Source organism: Dermacentor silvarum, unplaced genomic scaffold (genome assembly GCF_013339745.2).
Source record: "Dermacentor silvarum isolate Dsil-2018 unplaced genomic scaffold, BIME_Dsil_1.4 Seq982, whole genome shotgun sequence".
NCBI classification, from domain to species: Eukaryota; Metazoa; Arthropoda; class Arachnida; order Ixodida; family Ixodidae; genus Dermacentor; species Dermacentor silvarum.
The window spans coordinates 10,828-38,582 of NW_023607054.1; the positions used below are offsets into that span (position 1 = coordinate 10,828).

General features: G+C 43.8%; 1 protein-coding gene across 1 annotated transcript; it reads right to left on the reverse strand.

The window, feature by feature from the left end:
* Nucleotides 1-330: 330 nt before the first annotated feature.
* LOC119435880 (GPI inositol-deacylase) lies at nucleotides 331-27,755 on the reverse strand. Its single transcript, XM_037702580.2, has 14 exons — nucleotides 27,602-27,755; nucleotides 26,019-26,086; nucleotides 22,196-22,413; nucleotides 19,997-20,082; nucleotides 18,394-18,490; nucleotides 16,944-17,110; nucleotides 16,134-16,186; nucleotides 14,357-14,423; nucleotides 12,177-12,353; nucleotides 9,745-9,816; nucleotides 9,597-9,664; nucleotides 8,771-8,924; nucleotides 4,882-5,089; nucleotides 331-1,076 (listed from the first exon to the last, which is right to left on the reverse strand). The coding sequence occupies exons 1-14, from the start codon at nucleotides 27,743-27,745 to the stop codon at nucleotides 904-906; spliced, it is 1,752 nt and encodes a 583-aa protein (XP_037558508.1). The 5' UTR covers nucleotides 27,746-27,755; the 3' UTR covers nucleotides 331-903.

Below are 27,755 nucleotides of genomic sequence, written 5' to 3' on the forward strand. Positions count from 1 at the left end.
AAGTTCAGGGCCTATTTCTGCAGATTGTGCTCGAACATGCAAACAATGCAGTGTTCACCGACTAAACACCTGCATGGAGCTTTTAACAAATGCCTAGGTGGCTTTCATGCAATGCTAAAATGGCGATAAATGTGTGGTTAGCTTGTTGCTATTGCTTCCGTACATCCCTTCCCATCATGTTGTTATGAGGAAGGAATATCAGGAGATTACTTACAAGGAGAGCATGTCGCACTAAAAGACAACAGCCCGGGCTGATATCAGTTTGAGCGTGGTATGGATGAAAAAAAAAATTGTGGAGTTTAATCTCTTGAAGCTGCCGTTTGTGGAGGTCTCCAGATAAACTTTGACTCCCTAGGGTTCTTTAGCATGCAGTACATGAGCGTTTTTGCCTTCCGCCCCCACCACAATGCAGACACCCTAAATGGGAATTAAACCTGCAACCTCGTGATTTGCAGCGAATTGCCGTGGCCACTGAGTTGCTACAGCAGGTGCAAGATGGATGCCGCCCTAACTTTGTCACCCTCTATGCCTAACAACATCCTTGCGTGTCGGTCGGACCACTCCATGGCAATGTGAAGGATGGTGAAAGAGTGAACAAACCTATTGAACATGTTGAGCACAAAAAAAAAAATATGTCCCAAAAAGAAGAAGACAAGACAACGATGGAGCCCTTCATTGCTGCCTTGTCTCCTTCTTCAAGGTGTTTCTTCCATGCCCAACATGCTCAATTCTGACGATCACCAACCATCCCAATGTCACGCTGTTTGGATGAGGAGCGAACTAGCTGCCCTGTAATCCCGATTTTAACGATGTGCTGGCTGCCATATTTCGAGTTATCAGCCCATTGCGGTAAAGCCAATATGGCAGTTCTCTAAAGAACGTACTACTGCGAGGTACTGGTTACTATCTTCGCTGGTACTGCAGTTTCGTACGCTTCCACGTGCAGGTAATAACTTGAGAATGACAACTGTGCTTAACAACGTCAATGTGACCAGTGCCTGCATACACGGGGTACTGGATGTGAAAGAAGAGGTCCTCGCTGCCCCAGGGAACCAGGAATCGGACAAGGCCGTCACCTTCATGCAAAGAAGAGGGAAAAAGAAAACGAGGCATGGGTGAATTTAGACACAGTCACAACGTGAAAATGACACATTTGACTCGATAAGATTGGCTGACATTTGACACTAAGGACAAGAGCAATTACGAGAAGAAGAGAGAAAAGAAAGGCACGCACAGTTTTGACAGAGGGAAGGACCAGCACACAGACAATGATGAGTAACAAAGAACACAGATAAGCATTGCTGTTTTTTCTCAGCTTTGTCATTTGTTCACTGTAAGCCACAATAAATGCACTATTGTGTTACGCAGTATGCGTACAGGGAATTTCGTTGATATGATTCTACATAATTTGTTTTGGGGAATAATACGTTTCATGTTCTTTTCCCGGCAAATGTCTTGTAGGAGCAATGTATTTCAGATAATATAATTTTCAGATGATACGTTTTATATTCCGGTTCCCGTGAAGATTGTATCAACGAGATTCTACTGTACAGTGGAACCTCGTTGATACGATATTGCGTAATACGTCTTTCGGGATGATCAGTTTTTTCTCGTTTACCGGCCAACCCCATAGGAGCAATGTATTTTCATGCGGTTGATATGATCACGTTTCTATTTGAAATTGGATGATACGACTGCTAACTGTTATTTCTGAAACTAGTAGCTTTATATTTAAGTGTACTAGATTAAATTACATTCCAACAACCCACGAACGACGTGTTAAGGGCCAGCGAAACTAGCGAAAAAATGCGCACTGCGCGTCGGCAGCGGCAAGATGTACGCGCCCCAAAATCTGCCACGAAGCAGGTTTTTCATGCCGCGGGAGGGATCAGTCCTGGACTGATTTAAATTGCCACGCGTTCCGGCGGCAAACGAGCCGCGAGCGAAGCCGACCAATGAGAGCTGCACCCTTCAGTGATCTACGCGTGGGCACGGCCGGTCTGGAGGTGCGTGCTTGCTCTTAAAGAAGGAAGGGAGCGCGCGCCTCCAGACCGACCGTTTCGCACTCTCAGTATCGTCTGCTCGCGTTACCTTTTGCTCGCGCTTATTAGTTCACCGTTTAAAAAAAAGAAATAAAAAAGAAAATAAAAATAAAAAGCAGCACGGAAGACGATGTGATGATGACCAAGATGACGGCACTGAAGGTGGTGGTGACAGCTGCAGCAACCGGTGCTCAACTACTGGCGACGTTAGATACTCATTGCGGCTTCATCGCAAATGCACAGTTGAGTGAGGAAACAACGGCTTTGGTTTTTTATTTTTATCTTTCAAAAGAACTTGTTTACGGACTTCAAAAAAAAGGAAGTTCAGAGAAAACTGTCGAGCTATTTTGAAGTTGCTGAATAAAAGTTTGTTGGCTGCGGTTCCTGTGGTGTCACGATGCTGCTTTCCATAACACGTGTGTTATGCAGAGCAGTATCACTCGACGCCACAGGAAACTTTGCTATCGAGTTTGTCACCAAGCAAGCCTGTTTTCTTACGTTTTGGGGCTTGCTTTGGATGATACTATTTTTGGATGATACATTTTATTTTCTGGTTCCCACGAAGACCGTATCAACAAGGTTCCACTGTATATGTATTCCACAACGAACCAGTGGAGCTTGCCGAATTTCCCATCTTTCCTGTCTTTCTCTACATGGCATTTCAATCAAGTACATAGCTACAGGCAACCTCTGGCAAAATTAAGTTTACTGCAAACCGCTTTCCCATTGCACCCCTAAAATTTCCATGAATGTTGCATTTATGAAAATTTAACACTTCAAGGTAAGCAAAAAACTTTTGGTCATAGGATATGATCAGCCCTGGCAAGAAAAAAACAATACAGGAAATTGAGCAAATATACATGCGCAGCATGCCTGTTTCACAAAATGTTTAGACCTCGAAACTAGTGTTAGCCTGTCTGTGTATCTATCACCCTTTACGGAATACCAGAGACTTAGATACAAGAAGCAGCACTAGTAACAATACACTGAGATGAGACGGGGTTATTAACTAGCAAAAGCAAAATTAACTATTAAATTAAACAACTGTACTTATACAGCTTCTGGCAAAAGGTGTTGTAATGATGGCAACAGGGTACCCTGATCATGAGAAAGAAATTTATAGAAGAATAAAATTGGGCTGGAGCGCATACGGCCGGCATTACCAAATTCTGACTGGGAGATTACCCCTGTCGTTGAAAAGAAAAGTGTACAATCATTGCATTCTACCAGTACTAACATATAGGGCAGAAACTTGGAGGTTAACAAAGAAGCTCGAGAACAAGTTAAGGACGGCACAAAGAGCAATGGAACGAAAAATGTTAGGCCTAACATTAAGAGACAGGAAGAGAGCAGTATGGATTAGAGAACAAACAGGGATAGCCGATATTCTAGTTGACATTAAGTGTAAAAAGTGGACATTAAGTGTAAAAAGTGGAGCTGGGCAGGCCATGTAATGCATAGGATGGATAACCGGTGGACCATTAGGGTTACAGAATGGATACCAAGAGAAGGGAAGCGCTGTCGAGGACAGCAGAAAACTAGATGGAGTGATGAAGTTAGGAAATTCGCAGGCACAAGTTGGAATCAGCTAGCGCAAGACAAGGGTAACTGGAGATCGCAGGGAGAGGCCTTTGTCCTGCAGTGGACATAAATATAGGCTGATGATGATGATGATGACGGCAACAGATATTCACGAACATATCTTAGCTCCTCTTTATAGTTACTTAAACTTCAATGAAGGCACTGCTGCAACACAAACTATTTCAAACACATTGTGGCTAAGCATGTTGTCACAAGAGGTCGCCACCAACACAGTCGCGCCCGTCTGCACCTCCAGTACTCCAGAATTCCGTAAATGATAATATACATATACTTTCCAGCAGGAGCTCTCTCTGAGTACGACTACAGATGCTGGACTGTTTTGAGCATGCACTATTAAAAGTGCAGACATATCAGAGCATAGACTGTGCCAAGCACGCACTGTTCCAAATGTGTACAGTTCCAAGCCTGCAACGTTCCAAGTCTGAACGAGCGTCTGCTCAGAAGCACTGTCAAGGGCACAGTACCCGCCTTCTAGGCCTGCTCGCAACAGTCCTCAATGCATATGTTTCAACACCACCTATCTGAGTGTGACCTGTTTCGAGCACGCACTATTAAAAGTGTAGACATATCAGAGCCTGGACTGTGCTAAGCATGCACTGTTTCAAACGTGTACAGTTCCAAGAATGCACTGTTCCAAGAATGCACCGTTCCAAGTCTGCACGCGCATCTACTCAGGAGCACTGTCAAGGGCACGGTACCTGCCTTCTATGCCTGCTTGCAACAGTCCTCAATGCGTATGCTTCAACAACCCCTACCTGAGTGTGACCTGTTTCGAGCACGCACTATTACTGGTGTGGACATATCAGAGCATGGACTGTGCTAAGCATGCACTGTTTCAAACGTGTACAGTTCCAAGCGTGCACCGTTCCAAGTCTGCACGAGTACCTGCTCAGAAGCACTGGCAAGGGGCACCATTGTGAACTGCTTGCAACAGTCCACAAGGCATATGCTTCACCATCACCTACCAGAGTGTAACCAGTTGAAAAGCATACACAAACCAAGTTAAATGCCCTATTACAGGTCAGAACATATTGCTTGGTTAGCTGATCCGTCATGGCTCGCAAACGACACCAGAGAGCACAAAGGCCAAACAGGGAGACATCAAGATGGTCACAAGGCACCTCTTGATTGTACTGATGTCTCCCTATTTGTCCTTTATGTTTATTCACGTTGTCTGCATCCCTATTACAGAGTTACAGCATTTCTATGCCCAGGTAAGCTTGGGTGAACACCGCACCTTCCGTTCCGGTGCGACAGATCTTCGACTGCAGGGTGAGACGGTAGGCCTGCCAGGGATGCCACAGGCCGTGGAGGCTCAGGTTGTAGAAGGCTGCACCTTCCGTCAGCGGCACCGTCAGAAGCACTTTGGAGGAACCCCACCATTGGGGTAGCTCGACATCACGCCACCGCTCGGATGACTGCAGACGCTCGCCTACCACAGTCATCTGCGGTCATGGCTCTGATTCATTAGACCTTGTGCCACGTTTTCCAGCACTGTTAGGGCTTCGTACTCACTTTTAAGAATGGGCGAACAGTAAATTTCAGGTTTGAATTGAATTCAAAGTGAATCGTAATCTGGTCCAATAATGTAGAATCGAGTAGTTTGTATAGTAGTACTCTTGTATACCACATAATTTGGTGAAGGAAAAAGAATTTGGTGAAGGTGAGACCTTGTGCCACATGTTACAACATTGTTAGGCTTTGTTAGCATTGTTTAGCAATCAGTTATAAGGATGGGCGAACAGTAAATTTCAGGTTCGAATCGAGTTCGAAGTAAATAGTAATTCTAGTCTAATAACTTAGTATCGAGTAGTTTGTATAGTAGTACTCTTGTATACCACATAATCTGGTAAAGAAAAATGCCACAGCATTTACTATAGTTAGGCCTGGTGCAAATACCAATTTTTTTCGTTCAAAGCCAATAGTTGTGGTTCTTGTGTAAAACCTTGACAGAAGAGTTAGGACTTCACAAATTAAAGAAATAGAGAGGGGGGTTTTAGTTGCAAAGACTGAAACAATTTCAGCACAGGGAACAGTTTATTTTCATTGTTGTAATTCCGATATTTTCTTGCACTAACGCAGGTTAAACATTTTTACAATGGCAGCAGTATGGGCAGCAGTCCAGAAAATTAATTTACAGACTTTTGCTCAGTGTTGTGGTTCAGTATACAGTAGAACCTCGGTTACATGTTCCTGAAAAAAAAAAATGTGAGAAAAACGCACTAACTGGGCAAAACGTACAATCCGAAGTAATTAAAAATTCGCCAGACTCAACTGCAGTTGATGCATACGTAATGCCATGCATTGCACAAACTGTTGCCGACCCGTATCAAGCTGGTGGGGCTTTGACAGCCCAAAGCATGTTTTGTTCGTTTCTTATTGCTTAGTGTTTTAAGATGGCAACTGGAAGCCGAAACAAAAACAATACGATGGACGATGTCAGATGCTGCCAGAGTAAAACGTGATGCTTACGTCGCGCCACCTGCGGCAGAAAACGGCGGCACATTTCAGTTATTGCCTACCAAAAGTGTGCAGTGCGCTTCTAACAGCACAACTCTCCAAGCGCTGTAAAACAAATAGCTGAAGATGGTTGGTGGTGATAGCAGTGAATGTGGAGTCAGACGACCCGGGAGATTTGCTGGTACCGGAGTAAGAAATTAAGAGCACGCTGGCGTTTTCACGTGAGACAGACAGGCAAATATTGCGGCAAAGCTGCTATGGTGGACAGCTACTGTTCTCGATCGCACGCACTTCGTGCATTTTCCTGTTTACATGGGACCTAGCCAGCGGAAAATGTACGATACAATTGCAGTTTGGCAATGCACTGAACGTTGGTGCCGAGAGATCGTGTTTTCCGGAAACGTATGAACCAGGAAAAAATAAACGTAACTCTATTGGGTAATTTTTTGTTTCCTCGATCGAGAACGTTGGCAGCAGGAAATCGTACATAACGGGATCGTATCAATGAGGTTCTACTGCACTTTAATTTCGTAACACTCCAATTCACGAACAAAATGATTTGCACCAAATGCAAGCGCAGGTTAATGTGTTCCACTCTGCAACAGTTACAGTAAAAAAGGTATATGTAAATGTATTTGTCCCCCAAAAAAATTGGAGCCAGCAATGTTTCGTGAGTGTGCCTTGTGTTCCTTGTGTTGCGAGGTCTAAGACCTATTTTTAAGTCTTAGGCAATACAATACCCTGCAAGGCACTTAAACAAAAACAACAACTGGCTAACTCATTTCTGAGCAATTCCAATGACTGAATATAGTGTTGCCACATTAAAAAAGACAGTGAGTCAGCCTGTCTGTATTAAATAAAGATCAACTGTACTGGGGGTGGGGGGAGGGGGGGTATTCGGTACGTGTCCACCTAGTGGACATGTCCATTTCATCTGCTGCTGGAGTTCTGATTGGCTGGGTGGTGATATGCGTGAGAAGGAGACGGGTGCTCCCAGCCAATCGGCACTTTAGCAGCAGACGAAATGGACGCGTCCACTTGGCGGACACTAACAGAATACCCACCCTGAATTCCTTTGAACCCACTCTAGCTCTCCGAGATCATTTTCTTTATTGTGGGCCTCCCAAACAAAAAAACACGGCACATTCGAGCTTTGCCGTAATGAAAGACGTGTAGGCTAACTGTTTAACACCAGGAGATACCGATTTGAGATTTCTCTTGAGCAACCACAACTTACGTATTGCTGAAGCGCAAACAGAAGACACGTGCAAGAACCAGGTGACATTGTTGCTCCACGTGACACCAAGGCGTTTGCAATTGGGGAACTTCCATCATCACGCACTTAGTATTAACTGAATGTTTATACACACCAGGGTTATTTTTTCTCGTTGCTCGTACCAACACAATTTTAGTTGTATTCAGTTCCAGTGCCCCAATGAGCACATCATTCATCAACTGCCTGTAACTTTTGTTGTAAGACCATGTGATCATTAACAGCAGTTAGCAATAGAAAGGTTAACAAAATATATCTCAGAAAAAAAAATGTTGATGTCAACATTATCTGTTGTGTCTACAAAATGTGTTTTTTTTTTTTTGACAGTATCTATTCCGCTTACTTTTCTATAAACATCAGGTGGAAGTAGTGCCATGTATTTTGTACCATTTTCCTTGCCTATGTTCCTTTCGTAAAGCGTTCTTGCGAGTTAACCATGAATTACCATTGCGGCCAAGTTCACACCCTGTTATGTGAATGTTTCCTCACATGCAACATAAAAGTAAGGAAAGAAAACAGATGCATTTAATTGATACCGCTGCGCAGATAGTGCTGACACTGCCGTCATTTCGCCTCAATTCAATATAACCGTACAAACCAACATAATATACTTAAGTTTTCATAGCAAATTCCTATGCAATAATACAGCAAGAAGCAGCATCTTGCTGATCACCTTAGTGAAGGCATTCTTGCACAAATAGTGCGAGAAACCGAAGCAAATGAAAAATGTATAACACTAACATAAAACAACACTGCTGAGTGTTGGGCTTGTTGGTACGTGAAGTTGGATAACATATTAGCACCATCAGACAAGAAGAAAAGGAAGACGTAGACACCGTGATGTGCTCGTGGTATCTAGGTACGTTCTCCTTTTGTGCTTGTCTGATGGCTCTAAAATGTCATCCAAGAAAAACATATGACTGAAACTGAAGCACGGTGAGCGAAGGCGCCATTTATCTTTCCTTCAGTTTAATATCACTAGTGCTTATGCTTAAAGAGAAAAAAAGTTCTTACATATTACGGAGAAAACAGCGTCACATTGTTTTAGAAGCGGAGACTTGACAGTTGCGGCAGATGGAATGCGGTTCACACGACATTTTCATGGTGTCCTGGCTCTCCGAGAACGATTTAAATTTGAAGCCCCTAACTGCCCAGTATTCCTATGCATACCACAGCCCCGCGGCACAATATCTGGTGCTCGAAACATGGCAACCATGACACCACTTCATGCCACATGTTCGCGAAGAACCTGTGGCATAAAAACACAGCCTCCGAGATTGGTTCAATCACTCTGAGGCCATCATCGTTGAATGCCACCTATTGTGAGAAATTCCCCGAAACAAAGGGCTCTGGAGAAAGGAAGGGCGCAGAAAAGAGGCTCGGATTGGCTTGCCTTGGACGTGGTGGGCCGCACGTGCACCAGCAAGGCCTTCAGGCCCCGTGCCCGCAACTCGGCACCAGATGCGTGGAAGCCCCGCCGTTCAATGCCGTAAGATCCTTGATACGGGAGCGTCACGCCTTCCCGGGAGAGGCTCACACCCATCGTACTGGAGGGGACAAAAAGAACACCACAAAGGCACCTGGAAATCTGATAACACTTCTCACGGGCCAAAACATCTTCAGTTAAACTCTCAGATGAGGCAGTGGCAGCGGTGGTTGCACATCAATGACTGTGAGAGTGATTGATTGATTGATTGATTGGTTGGTTGGTTGATTGAATTCACTTTATCAGCTTAAGCTCCCCTCTAAGGGGTATTCCATAAAGCGTGGATGCAAAGGAATGATTAACAGTGTTAACCACACATTTAATGCACATAACATCAACAATAACACATAACATTAATATCAACCTCACATATAACAGGCAACTGTGCACTCCACAAAATGGTTGAAAAGTAGGTGATATCGTAGTACTGTGGGAAAGGTCGTTCCATTCTGAAGCTGCATGTAATTTATTTACCGTCGAACCCAGATATATCTAACCTGAAGGGGGATCACAAAAAAGTTCGATATATAGGCAATTCTAAATACAAAATAAAACATTTATACAGAAATTTCCAAGGGGGTTTTACGTGTGTTCCATATACACAATCATTCATTATATATGGGTTTGACATATCCGGGATCGACTGTACTGATTTATTTATCTGTTGGCTACCAACTCATCATGAATGAATGACCGGTGAACTGACCGGCGACTGGCTGACTGACTGACTTACCAGAGGAGCTTGCCCGTTGCGGCTTCCTTGCGCACCTCTGTGCAGCCATACAGCCACTCCTTGTTGCCCTGCGAGGGGACAGGAGGAGGCATGCAGTGGTCAGCAGAAACAGGAAAAGCCACAGTGTGGCCACACGCGCATGCCTTACGAGACCCGACGCCCGCAGCACCACCTGGTCGGACTCCCTGACCGGCATCACCAGCCACCGGGACACCAGAACCTGCAGCGCGGTCACACAGGGGAGGGAATCTGAGCACACCTCTTAAACAGATAATCAATCAATCAATCAATCAATCAATGCTCAATGATGTGGTTTAACTTAGCCTGCCCTCCATTTTGACCACGTTCACAAGTACTGAGAGACAACTCGTATGTGTCAAACAATCAATCTAATTCGAAAATCACACCATTTAATGAAACTTCTTACAGTGTAATCCGGGGGCGGGTCGTTAATGGTGATTATAACCACCTGTGTGGGTTTTTCTTTTTAGGTGACACTAAAGAGAAAACTAAGTTGATCTATACCAGTAAATTACACTCTAAGTTCAAGAAAACCGGACTGTGACCTTCATTTTTGCTCAAATAACCAAACCTTAACCGCCAAATTTATGGGTATAAAGTTCTGATGCAATACTTTCACAGCCTTAACTGATTCAGTGTTTCTTTCTAGTGTCCCCTGATGTATGCCAAAAGCTTGGCACATGAACCCTTTTTTGCATTTTGCCATCAGAACACAGTCGCCGTCACCGGGGATCAAACCAGCAACCTTGTACTCGGTAGCGGAGTCCATAGTAGCCGTGAAGCCTCCGTCCCAGATTGCATCATCGTCATCACCATCCTATTTATATGTCCAATGCAGCACGAAGGCCTCTGCCAGCAATCTCTAAATTCCCCCTGCCCAGCACCAGCTGACCTCTTCTTATGCCTGCAAATTTCCCAATGTCATCACGCCACCTAAATTCTTTGCCATCCTCGACTGTGCCTCCCTTTTATTGCCACCCATTCTGTAACTCTGACAGGCTTATCTTATCTTGCCATCACCTTATCATCTAATCTTATCATCTTATCTTGCTTATGCATTACATGGCTTGCCCAACTTCGTCTCCTCCTCTTAATGTCAACTAGCATACTGCCTACCATAGAGTTTCCCACAATAATTACTAGAGGGCGCTGCAATCTTTCAGCCACCATGGGAATGATGGGTAGGACATGGATTTGTCTAATCTTTGTGCTTGGGGCTTGTGACATTCTTGTGGCTTTGTCAAATTACGCTTTATCTGCCTTCCTTGGCCTAAATTTTTCGTATAAATGCAGAACGCCCTACGAACACGCATAATCGCTACTAATTGCAGCGGTTCAGCCTGTTGAGGTGGCCAAATCGAAACACGCCAAGCGTCTGAACGCACTCACTTGCCCGCATAAAATTCGTAAGGGTGTTCTATGCCGCTCGTCGATGCAGGCGCCCATGGCGTAAGGGTTTCAATATCGGGTTTCCCGTACTAGAAGTCCTGTGTTCGAGTCCTGCCGTCGGACAATTATAATGGTGTTTATTTAATTGTTTATAACACGGTACTTTGTCTAAAATGACGAGTTTACAAAGTCACGAAGCCGTCTGAAGCCACAAGGACAAAGTTTAGGCCAATCCATGTACTAACCATCAATTTCATGTTGGCTGAACTACCTAGCGCCGCAGTTCCCTCTAGTAATTATTGCATGAAACTCTATGCCGCCTATTCCCTAACTGCACCGCTGTATTCCTGTCAATGCACCACCTAGCCTTATCGCTACCCAAAAATTTCGCTTTATGTCGTGTCACAAGAACGCCAATGACATAAGGTCCAGCATTTCGAGACCAAACTTAGTATCAAACAAAAATGTATTTTATAAGTTCCATTTAACTTGTATACATGTCAGGTGTCAACATTTTACACGTGGGAAACGCTTACCACCTGACACTTTTTTTTTGGGGGGGGGGGGGAGGGGGGAGATCATGTAAAAACTCAAGGCTTGGCTTAGAGTCGAATATATTGTTTAGCCGCAATCACCATGAACTTAACGTCACCTCTTGGACATTATGGCGGGAAAAACGAAATGAACTTTTCCACAGCGCTGCAAAGCGGATGGCCTTCACTGTACCGCAAAAAGATCCGACACCTTGAGGTGGAAAAATACATGGCTGTGTATATCAGGACAGAGATCGTACAGGCAAAGGTGAGGGAAGTCGTAAATCTTGAGGCACCGCTCGGAAAAAGTTCTGATGCCTGTCCACTTCGACGTGTCAACAAACCGTAATAAAATGCAGGCTCCTTACTCAGTCGAATGCCCCCCCCCCCCTTTTTTTTTGCTAGCACTGGAGGAAAACCTTCTTTCCGACTTTCCTATTTCAATGATCAGCCTAGAATCGAGTAAACAAGATTATGGAGTTCCTACAACTTCAAAAATTTCTGCCAGTACTCCATTAAAGAGTTAATCTGCCGCCCTAAGCCCAATAACAGCATTTTTCATAGTCAGCGAGTTGCCTCAGAGCGTTAAGACCTTTAATTTATTCTGTTAAGTTTGATCCAGAATAGCGAATCCCACCTTCTGCTTGTGAACACGCCAGGAAGGCTCAAGGTGGTCCGACCACTCGCCGCTTGAGCCGAAGTAAATGGGCTGGCCGTAGGCATCCTCCGCTGGAAGCTTCTTCCCGTAGGGCCGCCGGGCAAAGTGAAAGTTGACCACTGCCTTAATGTGCTCCGGATCTTTTGTCAGCCTGACCTATTCGCATGGTCAGAAATGAAATAGAAAAAGAGAATAGAAAAGGTGAACCTCTGAACAAGCCTAACTTGTAACAGTATTGCCACGTTTCTTGACGAAGAGTATGGCTGCCAAAGCATTAATTAAAGATTGAACTCTTTATTGAGCAACCTAGTACACAGCAAGACAAACAACACGCAAAGCACAACAGCAGCGAGCACAGTCGCCAGTTTTCTAAAAACTGATCTGCGGGTCGAGCGCGTTGACTATTTATTTGTGACTCATCGTACATTCCCACGTAATCATTGGTGCTCGCATACATTCTAGAATGTACACCACAAATTCGCGTAGCATGGGCTATGTGAATAGACAAAACGCTTAGACAAGATTCTCTTGCGATAGAATTGGCAACAACATTCAGGAAAGTTCCGATACATGTAGGCGCGTCTTGCCCCAAGCAATGACTTCAACAGTTGTTAGCAGGTTAAAAATCAGTTACAGGAAAAATAGTCAACAATATATGCATGTCGGTATTAAAAACTTATTTATATACTTATTGTAAAGCTTAAGAATGCCCACCTGAAGTTCAGAAATATTAAGAAAGATATAAATCAGGCAATCTTTCAGGTTTAATCCAACTTTCCTCATTTTGTTGAAGTGGCGACTAGTTTAAACTGGAGCATGTCCAACTAGTGCCAACATGAGTCCCTTCAACTAGCCCTCCATCATGTTGACTAGTTCAAGGGACTAGTGCTGGAGGGACCAGTTGACTAGCCGGAAGGGCTAGTTCAAGGGACAATTTTAGGGAACAGCACTAGTGGGACCATGCAGCTAAGGGACTAGTTAAAGGGATCAGCTGAAGGAGTACAAGGGATCTGTGGGGGGACAAGTTGCCAGGACTGAACATCGACTACCCTACCACTAGTGCCACCATCGGTCAATCTTCCATCAAGTTGCCTAGTCAGATTAGTTCAAGGGACCAGTCAAGTGACTAGTACTGCAGGGACCAGGCTAAGAGACTCGCACTGGTGCGACCAGTTAAAGGACTAGTTCTACTTTCCATTATCATCAGCAGCAGCAGCCTATATTTACGTCTACTGCAGGACGAAGGCCTCTCCGTGTGATCTCCAATTACCCCTGTCTTGTGCTAGCTGATTGCAACTTGCGCCTGCAAATTTCCTAACTTCATCACCCCACCTAGTTTTCTGCCGTCCTCAACTGCCCTTCCCTTCTCATGGTATCCTTTCTGTAGCTCTAATGGTCCACCAGTTATCCATCCTACACATTACGTGGCCTGCCCAGCTCCATTTTTTCCTCTTAATGTCAACTATAATATCGGCTATCCCCGTTTGCTCTCTGATCCGCACCTGTCTCTTAACGTTAGGCCTAACATTTTTCGTTCCATCGCTCTTTGTGCAGTCCTTAACTTGTTCTCGAGCTTCTTTGTTAACCTCCAAGTTTCTGCCCCATATGTTAGCATCAGTAGAATGCAATGATTGTACACTTTTCTTTTGAACGACAGTGGTAAGCTCCCAGTCAATATTCCAGGTAAGCTGACAGTTCAACATTATATAACTGCACAATTTTGGTAAATATGGGCCTGTGAAAGTGTCAAACTTCGAGCACATAGGAAACTTCACGGTTAGATACTTATGAAGAACTAGCTGCTTTTGTGTAATACACCTGTGCAACGTGCACCTTTTTCGAGAATGTACAGAAAAAAATTTATTTTGGTTACTATGCATATTAAAACTTTCCACATACTTACAGAGCTCATCTTGGTTAACTATATGCTCAGCTGACTTCTACTTCTTTGCTATGCTCATTTTGCTCTAAAAGGAAGCTTTAGCTCATGCTAAAGCTTTCTCACATGCTATTCGAAAGCATGAAAGCATCACCTGAAACACGTCTGAAGGACATGCTTCGAAGTTAACTTACTCGCTGATTATTTAAAAATCCACTGTTAATTTCATGCAATTTTTGCAAACTGCATCTTACAAAGCCATCTGAATTTGCCCACTTGCCTGGCGATTCTGACGGGTGATGAGGTCAAACAGCACTCTTGCCGACGTCACCACCAGTTGCTGACACCTACATGAATTAAAAAAAGAGATGAGCAAGTTCTTAAATATCTTAAGTTTAACATGGACAAACCTCAAACTTCATAGTGATCCTTCTCTTCGTATTCTATACATTATCGTCGGTCACGTTATGAGTGACCAATTTTGATGCTGCATAGGAGGCGCAGTGGCATTGTAGCCAATGATGTAAGACAAAAATAGTGACCATACGTACATAACCATCACAAGACATCACCCATGGAGAGTTCTGGTTATGACATCATTGGAGAGTTCTGGTCATGATGTCACCCATGGAGAGTTCTGGTTATGACAGATCCTCTCTTCTATGCAATGCACTGCCTTATCCAAGCTGTCACGTTATTCAAGGAATGTCATGGTTACAAATGAATACCAGATATTATTCTAAGTACTGTGACAGAATTCACTGCTTAATGCAAAGTGCGTGTTGTGAAAAGACATAACAGACAGCACTTTCTTGGACACATCACGGATGCTGCACTCTCACTTGTATAAGTCGCCCCGGCATACGACCTGCGCGTCCAATACATTCCTCAGCAAGGCAAAAAAATAATATTTCACAAGTGTTCTGTGTCCTTTTTAGCTTTGTGATGCTCTAACAAAAAGTTGCCATCATCCTGAAATTCAAATTACGTGTGTGAATTTGGGTGAGTAGTAATTCATATTCAACTTGCAGAAGTGCGCTATAGATGGGACAAAAGCGAAGGCGACGTGTACGACAAACGTGGTTCTACAGCGCTACTTGCAAATGCCAAAGAACATTCTGTGGTTCCACATGCCGAAACCGCAATGCTTTGTGTTGTAGCACATAACATTGTGTTGTACAACCACAATGTGTTATAGCGGGGGACTTCGGATTAGTTTTGACCACCTGGGGTTCCTTTAATGTGCATCCCATGCAACCTACAGAGCGTTTTTGCATTCCGCGCCCACCGGAATGCAGGATGCCGCAGCTGAGATCGAACCTGTTAACTCATGCTCAGCAGCACAACGCCATAGCCATTAAACTATCACAGCAGGGTCTACTAACAGTTGCAAGTAGCGCTATGCTTCTTAAACATCTCCCTGGAGCTTATGTGACAGTTCCCTAAAAGAATCACTACTCTGACACTGGTGTCTACGAGAACTGTAAACATGGTGGTTCAACCGACATGAGAACAATGGGCAATGCCTAGACTTCATCCTCCTGGCTTCAAACATCTTAGCATCTTTGAAAATCGATCATTTTCAATAAAGTATTACGTTATAAATGGAACGATTCAAAATGAATATGCGCGTGCGCGGTGACTTGTCACCTTGCTGTGTTCAGAAAACTATGATTGCATGGAAACTTAGAAAAATAAAGCGTATTAAGGAACGTCAGAAGAAGGCTTGAAGTCACAAACGGTCAAGATTAGACAAATCCACGTACGTAGTACATACTAACGATCATTTCCAATATAGCTGAACAATCGCAGAACAAGATTTTACTTCCGTATTTTTCGTAGGAAACTCTATGCCACCTGCCCTGTCTAGAGCAATCTGCTTTTGCAAGTTTAAAAAGTCGAATAAGGTGGACAGATTACAGTGCAGTAGTCTGCCGTGAAATTTACCGTTTGCAACACTTTGGCATGCAAATGAAGCAAATGCAGCGTTATTTATGGTTGCACCAAGGCACTATGCTTCGTTCAATACTAAGCGGAAAGAACAATGTTTCCGTTACCAGACGATGGTCAAGTGGTCTGCAGAGGCCCAGACACCTGGCACTGCCGTGCTCTGCGAAACAAGAAAGTTAAAAGATGAAACCTGCACAGAACACTGCCCAGGGCCAGCATGCAAAACTAAGGAGAAAAATTTTGGAAGACGCAATCCACTGATTCACCAACCAAAACTTCATTTCAGTTTCATGATTATTTGTATGCATCACTCCCATCAACCCAAGTAACATAAACTAGAACAAACACTAGATAACACCCCGAAGTCCGAAATGTTACTTACTGTTGTACAAGGATTATGCATTCTCACGAAGACTATTTACCGAACTTTCAACACAATATTGTTCAACAGAAACTACGAATTCGAGAGAAAAAAAGTGGCCTAAATGGCCGCTTGACAATACTCTAGAACCTACAAAACTGCAAATGACAGTTGTGCTGAAATGAAGGAGTTTTGGCCACCATTCTGGTTCCAATACGGGGCTGATAAGATATAGTGAATTTTTCCCCTTGATTCCATGACTTTCTTATCATCCGCTGCTCACGACTGGCCAATCATGCCGATAATGAAAGCAGAGAGCAGCTCGGGACACAATCGGCCAATCAAAGTGATAACGTACCCAGATGGAGCACAGCTCGAACAAATCGTGAGAACGAAATGAAATGAAATAGAATCTTTATGCTATCCCTTCCCTGCTTTCATTACGCATTGGACAGATCGCGTAATATGTAAGCACCAACGAAAAAGCAAAGCAAATGAAGGCGACACACTACAAAAAGATGGAACAGCGCAGACGATCGCAATCGTGACTTCGTACCGTGGTGCTGATGTGATGCTTGTGGGGCTCCAACCGGGTGAGCTCGGTGCGGACGAGGGTGTCCCTTCGCCCACCGGCCACCGAGACCATTATCACAGGCAACCGCGGTGGCGACCACGCTTTTCTTATCCGCTCGTACAAGTCATTCAGGTGGGAATCCAAGAGGGCTGCACGATGCATGCAACCAGAGAGAGGCTGCTTTAAAGGAGTACTTGTATGACATCGTCGAATTATCATTTTCTAATGAAACAGCATTCTTAGGTTACTCCCCGCACTTTCAGGGGGCCAGCTTTTCCCGCCTAACCGGGTCACTGGGTAGTTTATGGTTGAATGGGTATTGCACCAGGCTGCTGTGATGAAGGAACAGGATTTGAAACCAACCGTCGGACCAACTTGGGCTAACGAGTATGTGGCAATGTGTACACATGTACAACGAACCTCTTTCAACCTCTTTCATGACGGCATGCATCACTGCAGATGCGAGACTGCTCAGGTACCGCCATTCGAAGAAACTATGATGCCAACTTGGGTAATTAGGTATGCACCACTGGGGAATCCCTTAAATTTCTCCAATGCTGAACAGCATCGAACCTACGTCCCAAGGGTTCCTCAAGGACGGCAACCCGACACTTTAGCAGGCTGCACCACAAATGCCCAGGGTATGCGCCGCTTTCCCACGAACGCCTGTCGCGCCAACGCTTTAACGAGCCACGCCATGAATGCACTGGGTACGTGCCACACGGCATACACGAAACACCACAACATGCGACATACAAACTAATTTAAGTACCTCGTTGTGACCAATGCCTCTCAGGAAGGTTTAAAAGTGCCTCCACTGTACAGCATGCTGAGGTAGCATTAGTCCATGTACGTGTTGTAGCTCAAGCCATGAACGACTGATGTATATTCAGAGTGAACATTAGGGCAACTGATTCCAATGTCAATAGGCAGCAAGGGGCGATCAGGTCCGCACTATGTGTGGATAAGGTCGGACTATGTGCAGCTCCGTGTGGACACTATGTATTGGAATCTAGGCTTAGTGATCAGCACTGTAATGTATACGTAAAATTCATAGTTTTTTTTCCTACTCCTGCTATAGCCAATTGTTTGGCTGCAGTAAAATAAATAAAAGAAAGGTGTGGGGGAGTGTGTTGATTGTCTCGTTACCAATGGACAACAAAACCAACTATAAAGCACCATTTTCTCAAGCACTACAAGAAGAGAAAAGTAGGCGCGTATCTATGAATGTGCTGTAAACAAACCCAAACAAACAGCAATTATTATTATTTTTTTTCATGTGATTTGCATCACTCGTAACACCTCAGCCCTTATGCAAGTGAATTGGAGTCGCAGGAATCACGTGCTTCGGGCCACTCTACTTGATCCCCTCGCTAAATCAACTCTAATGCTAACCCAAAACAGCAATCCCAGTCAAGTTTCACGAACTCACCAGCACTGTGATGAGGTGCGGCATAGCTCATGATTAGGGACACGCTGTCATGCTCAAAGTCCTCCAGCGTGAACAGGGACCGTGCCACCACACCACCCTGCAACGATGACACATGATTACGACAATCACGACGATGATGATGCGAAGAAAATTTGCTTTATTAACAAACGAAGTGCAGGTGAACCGCGTTACAACAAAGCTGCATCCAACACGAAAATACCTTCGTTATATCTGATATTTGTTATAGACATATATTCGTTACAGACTGATATAAATAAAGTACCGCTGAACCACATTATAACGAAGTTGCATCCAACACGAAAATACCTTCCTTATATCCGATAATTGTTATAAGCATATATTCATTACATACTGATATTGGCAAGAAACATTGTAGATTTATTTTGTTATATCCGATAATTCGTTATATCTGTGTTAACTATATTGAGGTTCAAGGGTATAAATTAAGGCCTGGCAAGGCTACACTAAGGCTTAACGTGAATGGCCCACCAGATGTCTGGAAGTTTTAAAATGCATCATCTGGGCCTTGGACAAAAATGTTCAAAAATCATTCCTTGAGTAATGGTGCAGAAAAGGTGTGGATATGTGCAATTTTATGAGGTTATTTCAATAATGAGGTTTCTTTTGCTTTATCTCATAAACTTCCAATTTCATGGAACTTTTCTTTACTTAATTTTATAGCAAGATATGCAACTCTTGTTCCTCATATGTTCTTCTCGCGCTATGTGCAAACCGAAAAGACAAAAATATGGATAAAGAAAACAGGGACAAATGGATGGTGCACAAATTTACAACTCTGTAAGGTTGTAAGTTTGAACACCATCCATTTGCCCACGTTTTCTTTACTCATCCTTTTGTCTTTTCGGTTTGTACATAGCGCAGAAAAAAATGTATTAACAGCCACCAACAAGCCCCTTTCATAGCACTTTTTGACATCAGTTCCTCAGATTTCCCTAAACAGGGTACCTGCATGGTTAAAGAAATCCAATAAGATCAAATTTTCGAATTCTTTTTCAAGTCTCGCAACTCTTGTTCTAAGGCAGACAGAGCAATACGCTTGACCTTACTTTCTTGATTCATGCAGAAGCCATTTTACAGAAGTCAATCATGCAGAAGCCATGAAACTTAATGCCCCATCAACCCCAGATCAATAATTGCAAGACTTCATAGAAAAATTTCAATGTTTGATGTTGTTGGTCCTGATAAGCCCCTGATATACCTGTTTATCAAAATCTGAGGAACAAATTTTTTGCAATATCTCGCAGAAAATGAAAGAAACTTGCATAAGATTACAACCACGTCAGAAAAACAAAAATAGATCTCTTTATCAAAATAGTCACAAAAAATTACCCCATGTAGCTTCAAGCTTTCAGGCCCCTAACACAAACACTAAAAATGTCCAGTTTTTTTGTTGTTGTTTTTTTCTCAATTTGTATTTTCTACGACCCATTAAGAAGCCAGTTAGTTTCGCATGTCACATGACCTGAATGATAAAGCAATGGAGAGAAGCAATGCACCACCCTGTCAGACTCGTTTTGTTCTCAAACCATGCACATAACGAGCCCACCGGGAGAGGACGCACCATGGAATGACCGAGGACGACCAGGCTTGCGTTGGGCGTGGACTTGTACAGGCGGCGGATGGTGCGGACGCACTCGTGCAGGAATCCTGCAGCGCCACGAAACAGGTGCGCGTCAGTCAAGACGTTTAGGCAACTACAAATTTAATTCTGGGGTTTTACATGCCAACACCACGATCTGATTATGAGGCACACACGCCGTAGTAGGGGACTACGGGTTAATTTTGACTACCTTAGGTCATTTAACCTGCACCCAATGCACCGCACATGAGCGTTCTTGCATTTCGCCACCATCGAAATGCGGCCGCAGCGGTAGGGATTCGATCATGCGATCTCGTGCTTAGCAGAGCAACGCCCTAGCCGCTAAGCCACCACGGCGGTTCATGCAAGCAACTAACTGGCTAAAGCACTCCAACTGAAAGAATGCCACGGACGCTAACTCCTACTTCTATTTCTGTTTCTTTGTTGCTGTTTTACTGCAGTAGCAATTACATGGACACTCGAGACACGCTCGCACCACCGGTGCTTTTGTGTACTGGTGCCAGTGTATACCGGTGCCGTTGTGACGACGCATGAGTGGCCCACGCGCAGAGGTTTAGAAAGTCTCCAGAGACACAACAGGCATGCAATGTGTTGTGGTGCAAAAACAAAGTCACAAAAGGACAAAGCCAATCGGACGCACCGTTACGCCCTCCTCAATCGGCTCTGCCGGAGTCTGGGCAGCGTTCAGGCTTCCCTTGCTGGCAGGAGCATTGTGCGCAGAAACGCCAGAACCCACGCGAAACTTAAAGGTACAAACACTCGCTGTTTTCCTTTAGTCTCATCTCGTGCAATGCCACTGGTGGTGCACATCACACCAGCATTCTGAGATGCCCGGAAGCTGCCCGGGTGCTGTTTCTGCAGCGCCGCACCAACTTGGCGACCCCACGTGTGGGTAGAACACCGTCAGAGGAGAGTGAGTTTAATGCGAAACCCTATTGTTGCTGTCAGATTTCACAGTAAAATATATCTATCAGATATGCAGGAAGCATAGATAAGCTGTGCCCCACTTTAATAAGAGGTCACTGTTTGTGACAGATTTCTTCCAGTATGACTAATGTTGCTGTTTCGGCCAGATGGTATGCCATTGGTACAGATTATGCAGCATGTTACAGACAGCGAAACAAAGAAAAACCAACACACACACGGCGCTTCCTTCCAGTTTACCCTACTACTGAACTGAACTGAGTAAGTTTGAAAAATACTATAGTCAAAACCTAAACATACTAAGTCTTAGGTAGAAATACTAAATAATGTTATATTACTCAGGATGTTGATTGTGTACTACAATAATAATTCGCAGACTTCTTCGCGAAAGAATGCTGTGAGGCATTAGTCAGAGCTAGAACAATCTGCGCTACAAACGAAAATAAAGTATATTCGTGAAATTTTATTTTGTAATGGCAGCTGAAATTTTGGTTGCCATTATATGCTAGTTCTATGGAGTGCATAACGGTGCTGTGGGTACGTTTTTAAATACAGTTAAACCTGCTTATAACGAACCTCCGCACAAAAATAACAGAAAAACCCACCTCACGATGACTGTCGACATTAATGCGATTAGCATTCAAGCAATCTAGCAATGCACTGTATTGCTGAAGACACCTTGATTTAGAATCTGTAGCGGTCATTCTGAGATTTCCACGGCTTGGCTACACACGTACGCTGTCTCCGGGATCGGCCCACTAATGTCCTCATATGCAGGTGCTCCAACGTCCAATCATCAATATTTGAAGAAGTTCCCAAAAGAGAAACACAACAAACACAACGAAGAAATCGGTGCACTTGATAATGCGAATATTTCGGGTGCTTCCCGACATCTGACTGGAACCAATATTTTTGCATGTCGGAAGGCACCCAACAAATGACTGCAAAGTGGTTCGGTTAGAAGTGTCACGTTTTAAACCGAGCAGAAATTCACATTTGTCGGCAAAGCCAGTGTCCCATAAACTTTTGTGGTCAGCTGCACATTGCTCGGCAATTTGATAGAGGCAAGTAATGCTGTGTATAAAATAAATCGAGACAAAGCAAGCAAGGCAGACAGGACTCAAAAGAGACTCCAGGAGAGCTTTTGGCGGCAGGAGGCAAACAAAGTTTGTTTGCAATAAAGTCGCGAACAGCGCGGACGACTACTTAGCCCAGCTTAGAGAAGCAATAACGCACCGATCTGGTCCCACAGCAGTGGTCCGTAGAGACCCGACAGCTCGCCCTGAAAGTCAGTGGCGAACACGTCGAAGCGGTACGGCAATCCCTCGAACTCAGCCTTGCGCAGCAACACTGTGCCGATGGAGCGCACCTGCTGGTAGCTGCCGGCATTGCCCGGCACGAACAGGACTGGCACGCCGCGAAGGTGGCCCCTCCGCAGCTGACGGGCGTAGACTCTGCACGTTGCATCAATTCAAGCGTATTACACCCAAAGTTCATTTTGCCACCTTTTTTGAACGTGGTAAATAAAGCTTTGTAACTACAGCTGGCAACAAAAAAAATTTATTCAGTGGAAAATTCACCTCGCTCCAACTCGAGGAGAATGTGTGTAGATGTACCGGCCAATTACAGTGACTCTTCACCAGTAGCCTGTTAAACTTGGCTGGGTAGCACATTTCGGAACTTGGAAGGCAACAGTGCTAAAAATCGGACCAAGACGGGAGGAGACAAACACGGTGCTGACAAAGAATAAATTTTTATTGCATGTCAATGTCAACATATACTGATAGTACAATCAGTATAAGGAAAAAACACAAACAAGGACATACAACCATTAGTGCAACATCACGTGCTGGATTGGTAGACGATTTTCTTGACGACGATATTGTACTCTTAGTATACAATTACGCCGGCACACAATAAAGATTGGCTTTTAGTCAGCGCCATCCCTCTCGTCTTAGTCCTGTTTTAGCACTGTTATCTTGAAGTTCACTCAACATCATGACATCACAGCGGAGGAGAACTACCTGCAATATCACTATAACTCGGGAGCTACGTTTTGGAGCACAGAGACACAGATGGGCAGTTGCTGTGCAGTTTTGTGGCACTGATTCGGGCTAGTTGCTCTGTCACACTGGAATCCTCACTAGCGCTTGAAAATACAGGGATAGACATAGAAAAGTTGTGTGTTGACGTTTCTATGTTCGTCCCCGTGTTATTTGTGCGCTATTGAGGATCCAAGTTTTGTGGGCGGAGATTCTAATGAATTTTCAAGATGCCACCCAGTATAGATAACGGTGTCATACGAGGTGTTTCAGCTAACTTGTGGCAAGCCTTAAAAAATCCAAGTGTGCGCTACGAGAATGCAACCAGCTTAGTAGTGCTCGTTCTCCTCTTGAGAAACTGAAAGAACTTCTTTACTACGAGCTTAGATCATTAATTAATAATAATTAATGAACAAATTTTTAAAGTATTGCTTCAAATGAAAACCTTCAATGGAGAAGCTGTACAGCATGTTGAGAAATAGTACACCTATAAACTTTTCTCATTAATATAGCTGCTGTGGTTTTAATTTTCTCGGAATGCAACGAAAGCACACAAAATTTAAAGTACCACGTGAATAGGAACTTGAACGCAGCAAAGTTAGTACCCCCAAACATGCTACCAATGGATGATCAGTGCTGCATGCACCACTTAATATTCAGCGGAAGCAAAGAGCAAGGACAAGTCTACGTGCAACTGTTTCCACTTTCTAAGTCAGAATGCGACCTATCATTCTTTATGCACAAGTGTACATGCCCCGTCTGTGAAATCAGCGAGATTAAGTCCGAGGCCGCTGAGCTGGGACAGGGAAGCGAGCGCCCGAGGAGGAGGGCGCCTGGAGGGAGGAGAGAGGAGGGAGGATGAGAAAGGAGGTGAAGCGTCAAGGAGGAGGAGAGTAGGAGGAGGTGCGCTGGGTTCACCTCTTCTGGCAGTTGCTATGGACTCTGTGTGTACTACAGATGTACCAGGTTCACCTGGCGATCCAGAGACGAAGCGAGAAGGACAGAGCACAAACGCAAGTGGCCGCAGGCCGAGCGCGAGTTGACCGAACCTGAAGTCGTCGGCAAGCTCCAGGCAGGAGCTGGGGGCATATTCTGCGACGATCCACTTCAGCAATACCATCGCCTTGGCCACCAGGCGCGAGCTGATTGGCAGGTTGAGCACTACGTAGTGTTCAACCATTCAATCAGCCAAAGGCGATGATATTATCGCCGAAGTGGACCACAGAATACGTCCCCTAAACAAGATCGGCAAAAGGCGCGGGCTAGGCGTGCCCAGGAGACTCCGGTTGAACGTACTAGGAGGCTTGCGGCAATGCAGGTCAATGCACAAAAAGAGAATAGTACCCATACGCATGCGCGTAACCCACATTTAGAAAGTGAAACGTCATTATAATGCTTTTGATAGGTGAGGCTTTGTTCCGCGTGCACCCGTGTCGACAAAGCCAACTGTCCCCACTGCTGCAGATGACAGGGTCATGTGTCACAAATGACAGGTGAACAATTCCGACACGTGACTTGTCCAACCTTTTCATCACCAAACAAAAGACAAGCCCGGACATCATAAGCAAAGCCAGACTACAGCAAAAATAATGATGAATTCAGTATATTGAAAAAGAGGGAAACATTCACTTAGCAAGTAAATTGCTGTAAAAGACTTTCACAAACTGCAGCATTATTAAACTGTAGCTTGACAGTTACTTGATTGCACATTTATCAATATGGGTTTAATTTGTCCTTTGAGATATGACTAGCTCATTAATGCTGAGTCAACCTTCTCTAGCGCGAATTTCATTACTGAAGTGAAAAACTGTGCATAAAAATATAATTTAAAAAATCCCAGTGGACTTTTTGGCGATGTATCCAAGGTTTTCTCATGAATTGCAATAACTCAAGACATTTAATACGGTTTATGGTTCTTTAGACTGCTTAACTCACTTAACTCACAATCATCAGTATGCCCACAACCAATTTGAAGACCATTTCTGTGTTGCTCAAGAGGGGTAACAACTTATGCGCCTTAGGCAGTGGGCACTAAAGATACATAGAGATCTAAGCTCAGCATCATGCTGCTGTCAACGAATTATGTAGTTATAAGTGTAACAAATAAATTTCTGAGATTAGTTTTGGTGTTTCTTCTCCTAGTTAGATATTTCTTATGAAGCATTATTCCTACAAGAATCATTGGCTCAAATTGGGCTAATATAGAGAAGGGAATGGAAGTTCGGAATTCACGGGCACCTCCTATAAGAATATGCATACAGCAACATATTAACACAAAGTCAGGCAGAGAAGTAACAGAAAAATTGCTTTACAACCTTGTAAGCAACTCAAACAGTATAAGGCCCTACATACTGCTAAACAAAGTTACAATTTCAACAGCAAGAAATGGTGCCCTTACAAATGAGCCTATTTGGTTGCTGCATACAGAAAATAACCTCTCATTTGAGCTCTTATATTTCTTAACCTTTATACAAACAACAATTGTATTGTGTCATACGCTGCCCCCTCCAGGATATCTAACATCAAAAGCATCTTGACAGCAGTATTACAGATTCTTGAGACATACTTCTATACATATTAATAAAACAAAAGATTACCTAACCAAGGCAAACATTTTTTTTCACAGCGGTGAGAACGGAACCAGCAGCCAGGACAAAGAGAACAAGGAACTGTTCCCGCTTTGTCAATAAAACATCTTCTCACTGACTCTGCTGACATTTTTGCAAGTGGCATTGTATGACTAGTGCTGTACCCTCTGTCTGTCCCTAGTTTTTTTTTTTTTTTTTTTTTTTTTTTTTTTTTTTTTTTTTTTACAATTCACTTGCAGTAGTAGCTAAGCACCGGTAAAAATAGAGGCTATAAAGTTAGTATTTGAAATTGTTGTTCAGTAAAGGGATTAAAATCAGCAAGAGACAAACATTAAAAATAAAGAGTGTCAATGTCGTTTGCAATCGTCAAAGCAAGTAGACCACAGACCAAGAAGCAAACAATATTATGAAAAGCGATAAACGGCTCACCCCTCTCCATAGACGACCAGGCGGTACCTGGGGTACTTCTGCTGTACTTCTTTACTTAGTTTGATGGGCTGAAAAGAGAAAAACTTGTCTGAGGACTTTTTACATGGTACAGTCGACTCCCGTTAATTCGTCCTTTGCTGGACCGCATGATTTGGTCGAATTATCCGAAAGGTCAAGTTAACAAACGGTGGCAGAATGAACAAATTCTAATTTATTTTTATTGCTCGAAGTAGTCTGTAATATCTTTGTTTTTTGCTCTTGAAGCACGACTCAACCAGCATGAGGAAAAGAGTGTCGACATGTTTGGAGGCAACTTCAGGGTGACCCAACACGAAACAAGCGGGAACAGATGGCTTCACAGGCAGAAAAGCAGTTTCAGCCACTAAAATATAAAAAATAAATTTAGATAAAATAGCTTCATGGCTAAAGTAGTGGATCTGTCTGCTGAATTTCCTGTTTCCAAGCTATTGGAAATCGCTGCGCACATGAAGACTCACGGTGGGGAGTCGAATTAACCGAAGCGGCATGCTTTTGAATTCTAACTAAGCGAGTTTTCATTACAATATGCGATGTAATGATTTTTCACTGGAGCTTTCCAGTGCATTCGAATTAAGCAATAGGTCCGAGGTCGAATTAATAGGTGTAAATTTGAAGGAGAGCTGCTATTGCAATGCACAGTTACTTATATACAACAAAGCTGCGTTCAGTGTTGTTAATGATGGAGGCTCCGCTAGCTTTTAGGAAGTGAAAAGAAAAAAATTAAAGATGCTGTGGTATCACTTGGTGCGTGTACAATATTGAATGACTTGTACGTGCTTGTTTCATTACAAGAATTGGTGCATTACAAGAATTGGTGCAAGAACGTCGCATTTCTGGCTATCTCATTCATTATGCAAGGTAAACAGGATTAAAAATCTACTGGCATAAATGTAGAAATTTATCCAGCACTAGAAAGTGTATATAAGGTCTGTCAACAAGGGTTTAAATATACATACCACAAACTTTTTGATGCCGATAAGTCTACAAACTTGATATTTCAGATACTGCCCTGACTCGTGCGAATTAGGAAGACTTAAAACAATCCCAGCTATTTACACATCCGTAACTATGCACACATGTAAGTTCTCGTCATAGCTTCGGGCAGCATTTAACGTCACGAGAAAAGGGGAAAAATAAAACGTGGACTAGTCGGAAACAATATGCACCGAACACATGCGAAGTTGGGGGACACCGCGCAGTCATTTATTTCGCCTAGAGAAATCTGTCACTAGTTTGTCATATCTGTCATATGTTTCGCTTTCAGTTCTTCAGCGGGTCGCTTACGCGTCCATGTACCAGAGATTGCCAGCTAGTACAGTAAGGTCCCATAGCGGCTCACGTCGCAATCAGCCGCTATATTATGCACTGTATCACTTTCCCACTTTCCGGTTAAATATACGGTATACTTCTCCGTAGGCATATCGTCCAATTCGCACAGCACAACATCCGTCGCGTACTCACTACTGCGCAGAAAGTTTCTCGTTTCACACTTCGCGGCCTCTTAATTATTCGAAGAGAAGCGAAAAGAAGTCAACTCCACTCACGATGTATTCGGGCAATTCAAACATGTAGGTCATTTCGCACTCATTTTGCGCCCAGTTGATCGTTAGCACGTCGATGAAGCCGATGAGCAGCAACACCAACGCGCACAGTCCCACAAACGCTTTCACGTCGAAGTAGAACTTCATTTTCCCCCCA

Bases quoted from the DNA above. Each gene is read 5' to 3' on its own strand.
- LOC119435880 (XM_037702580.2), bottom strand. From the start codon at position 27,745: ATGAAGTTCTACTTCGACGTGAAAGCGTTTGTGGGACTGTGCGCGTTG. The intron at 16,187-16,943 runs GTACGAAGTCAC...CTTGTTTCGCAG, and splicing joins AGCATCACATCAGCACCACG to AGCACGGCAGTGCCAGGTGT. The intron at 5,090-8,770 runs GCAAGCCAATCC...CCATGACCGCAG, and splicing joins TGCGGCCCACCACGTCCAAG to ATGACTGTGGTAGGCGAGCG.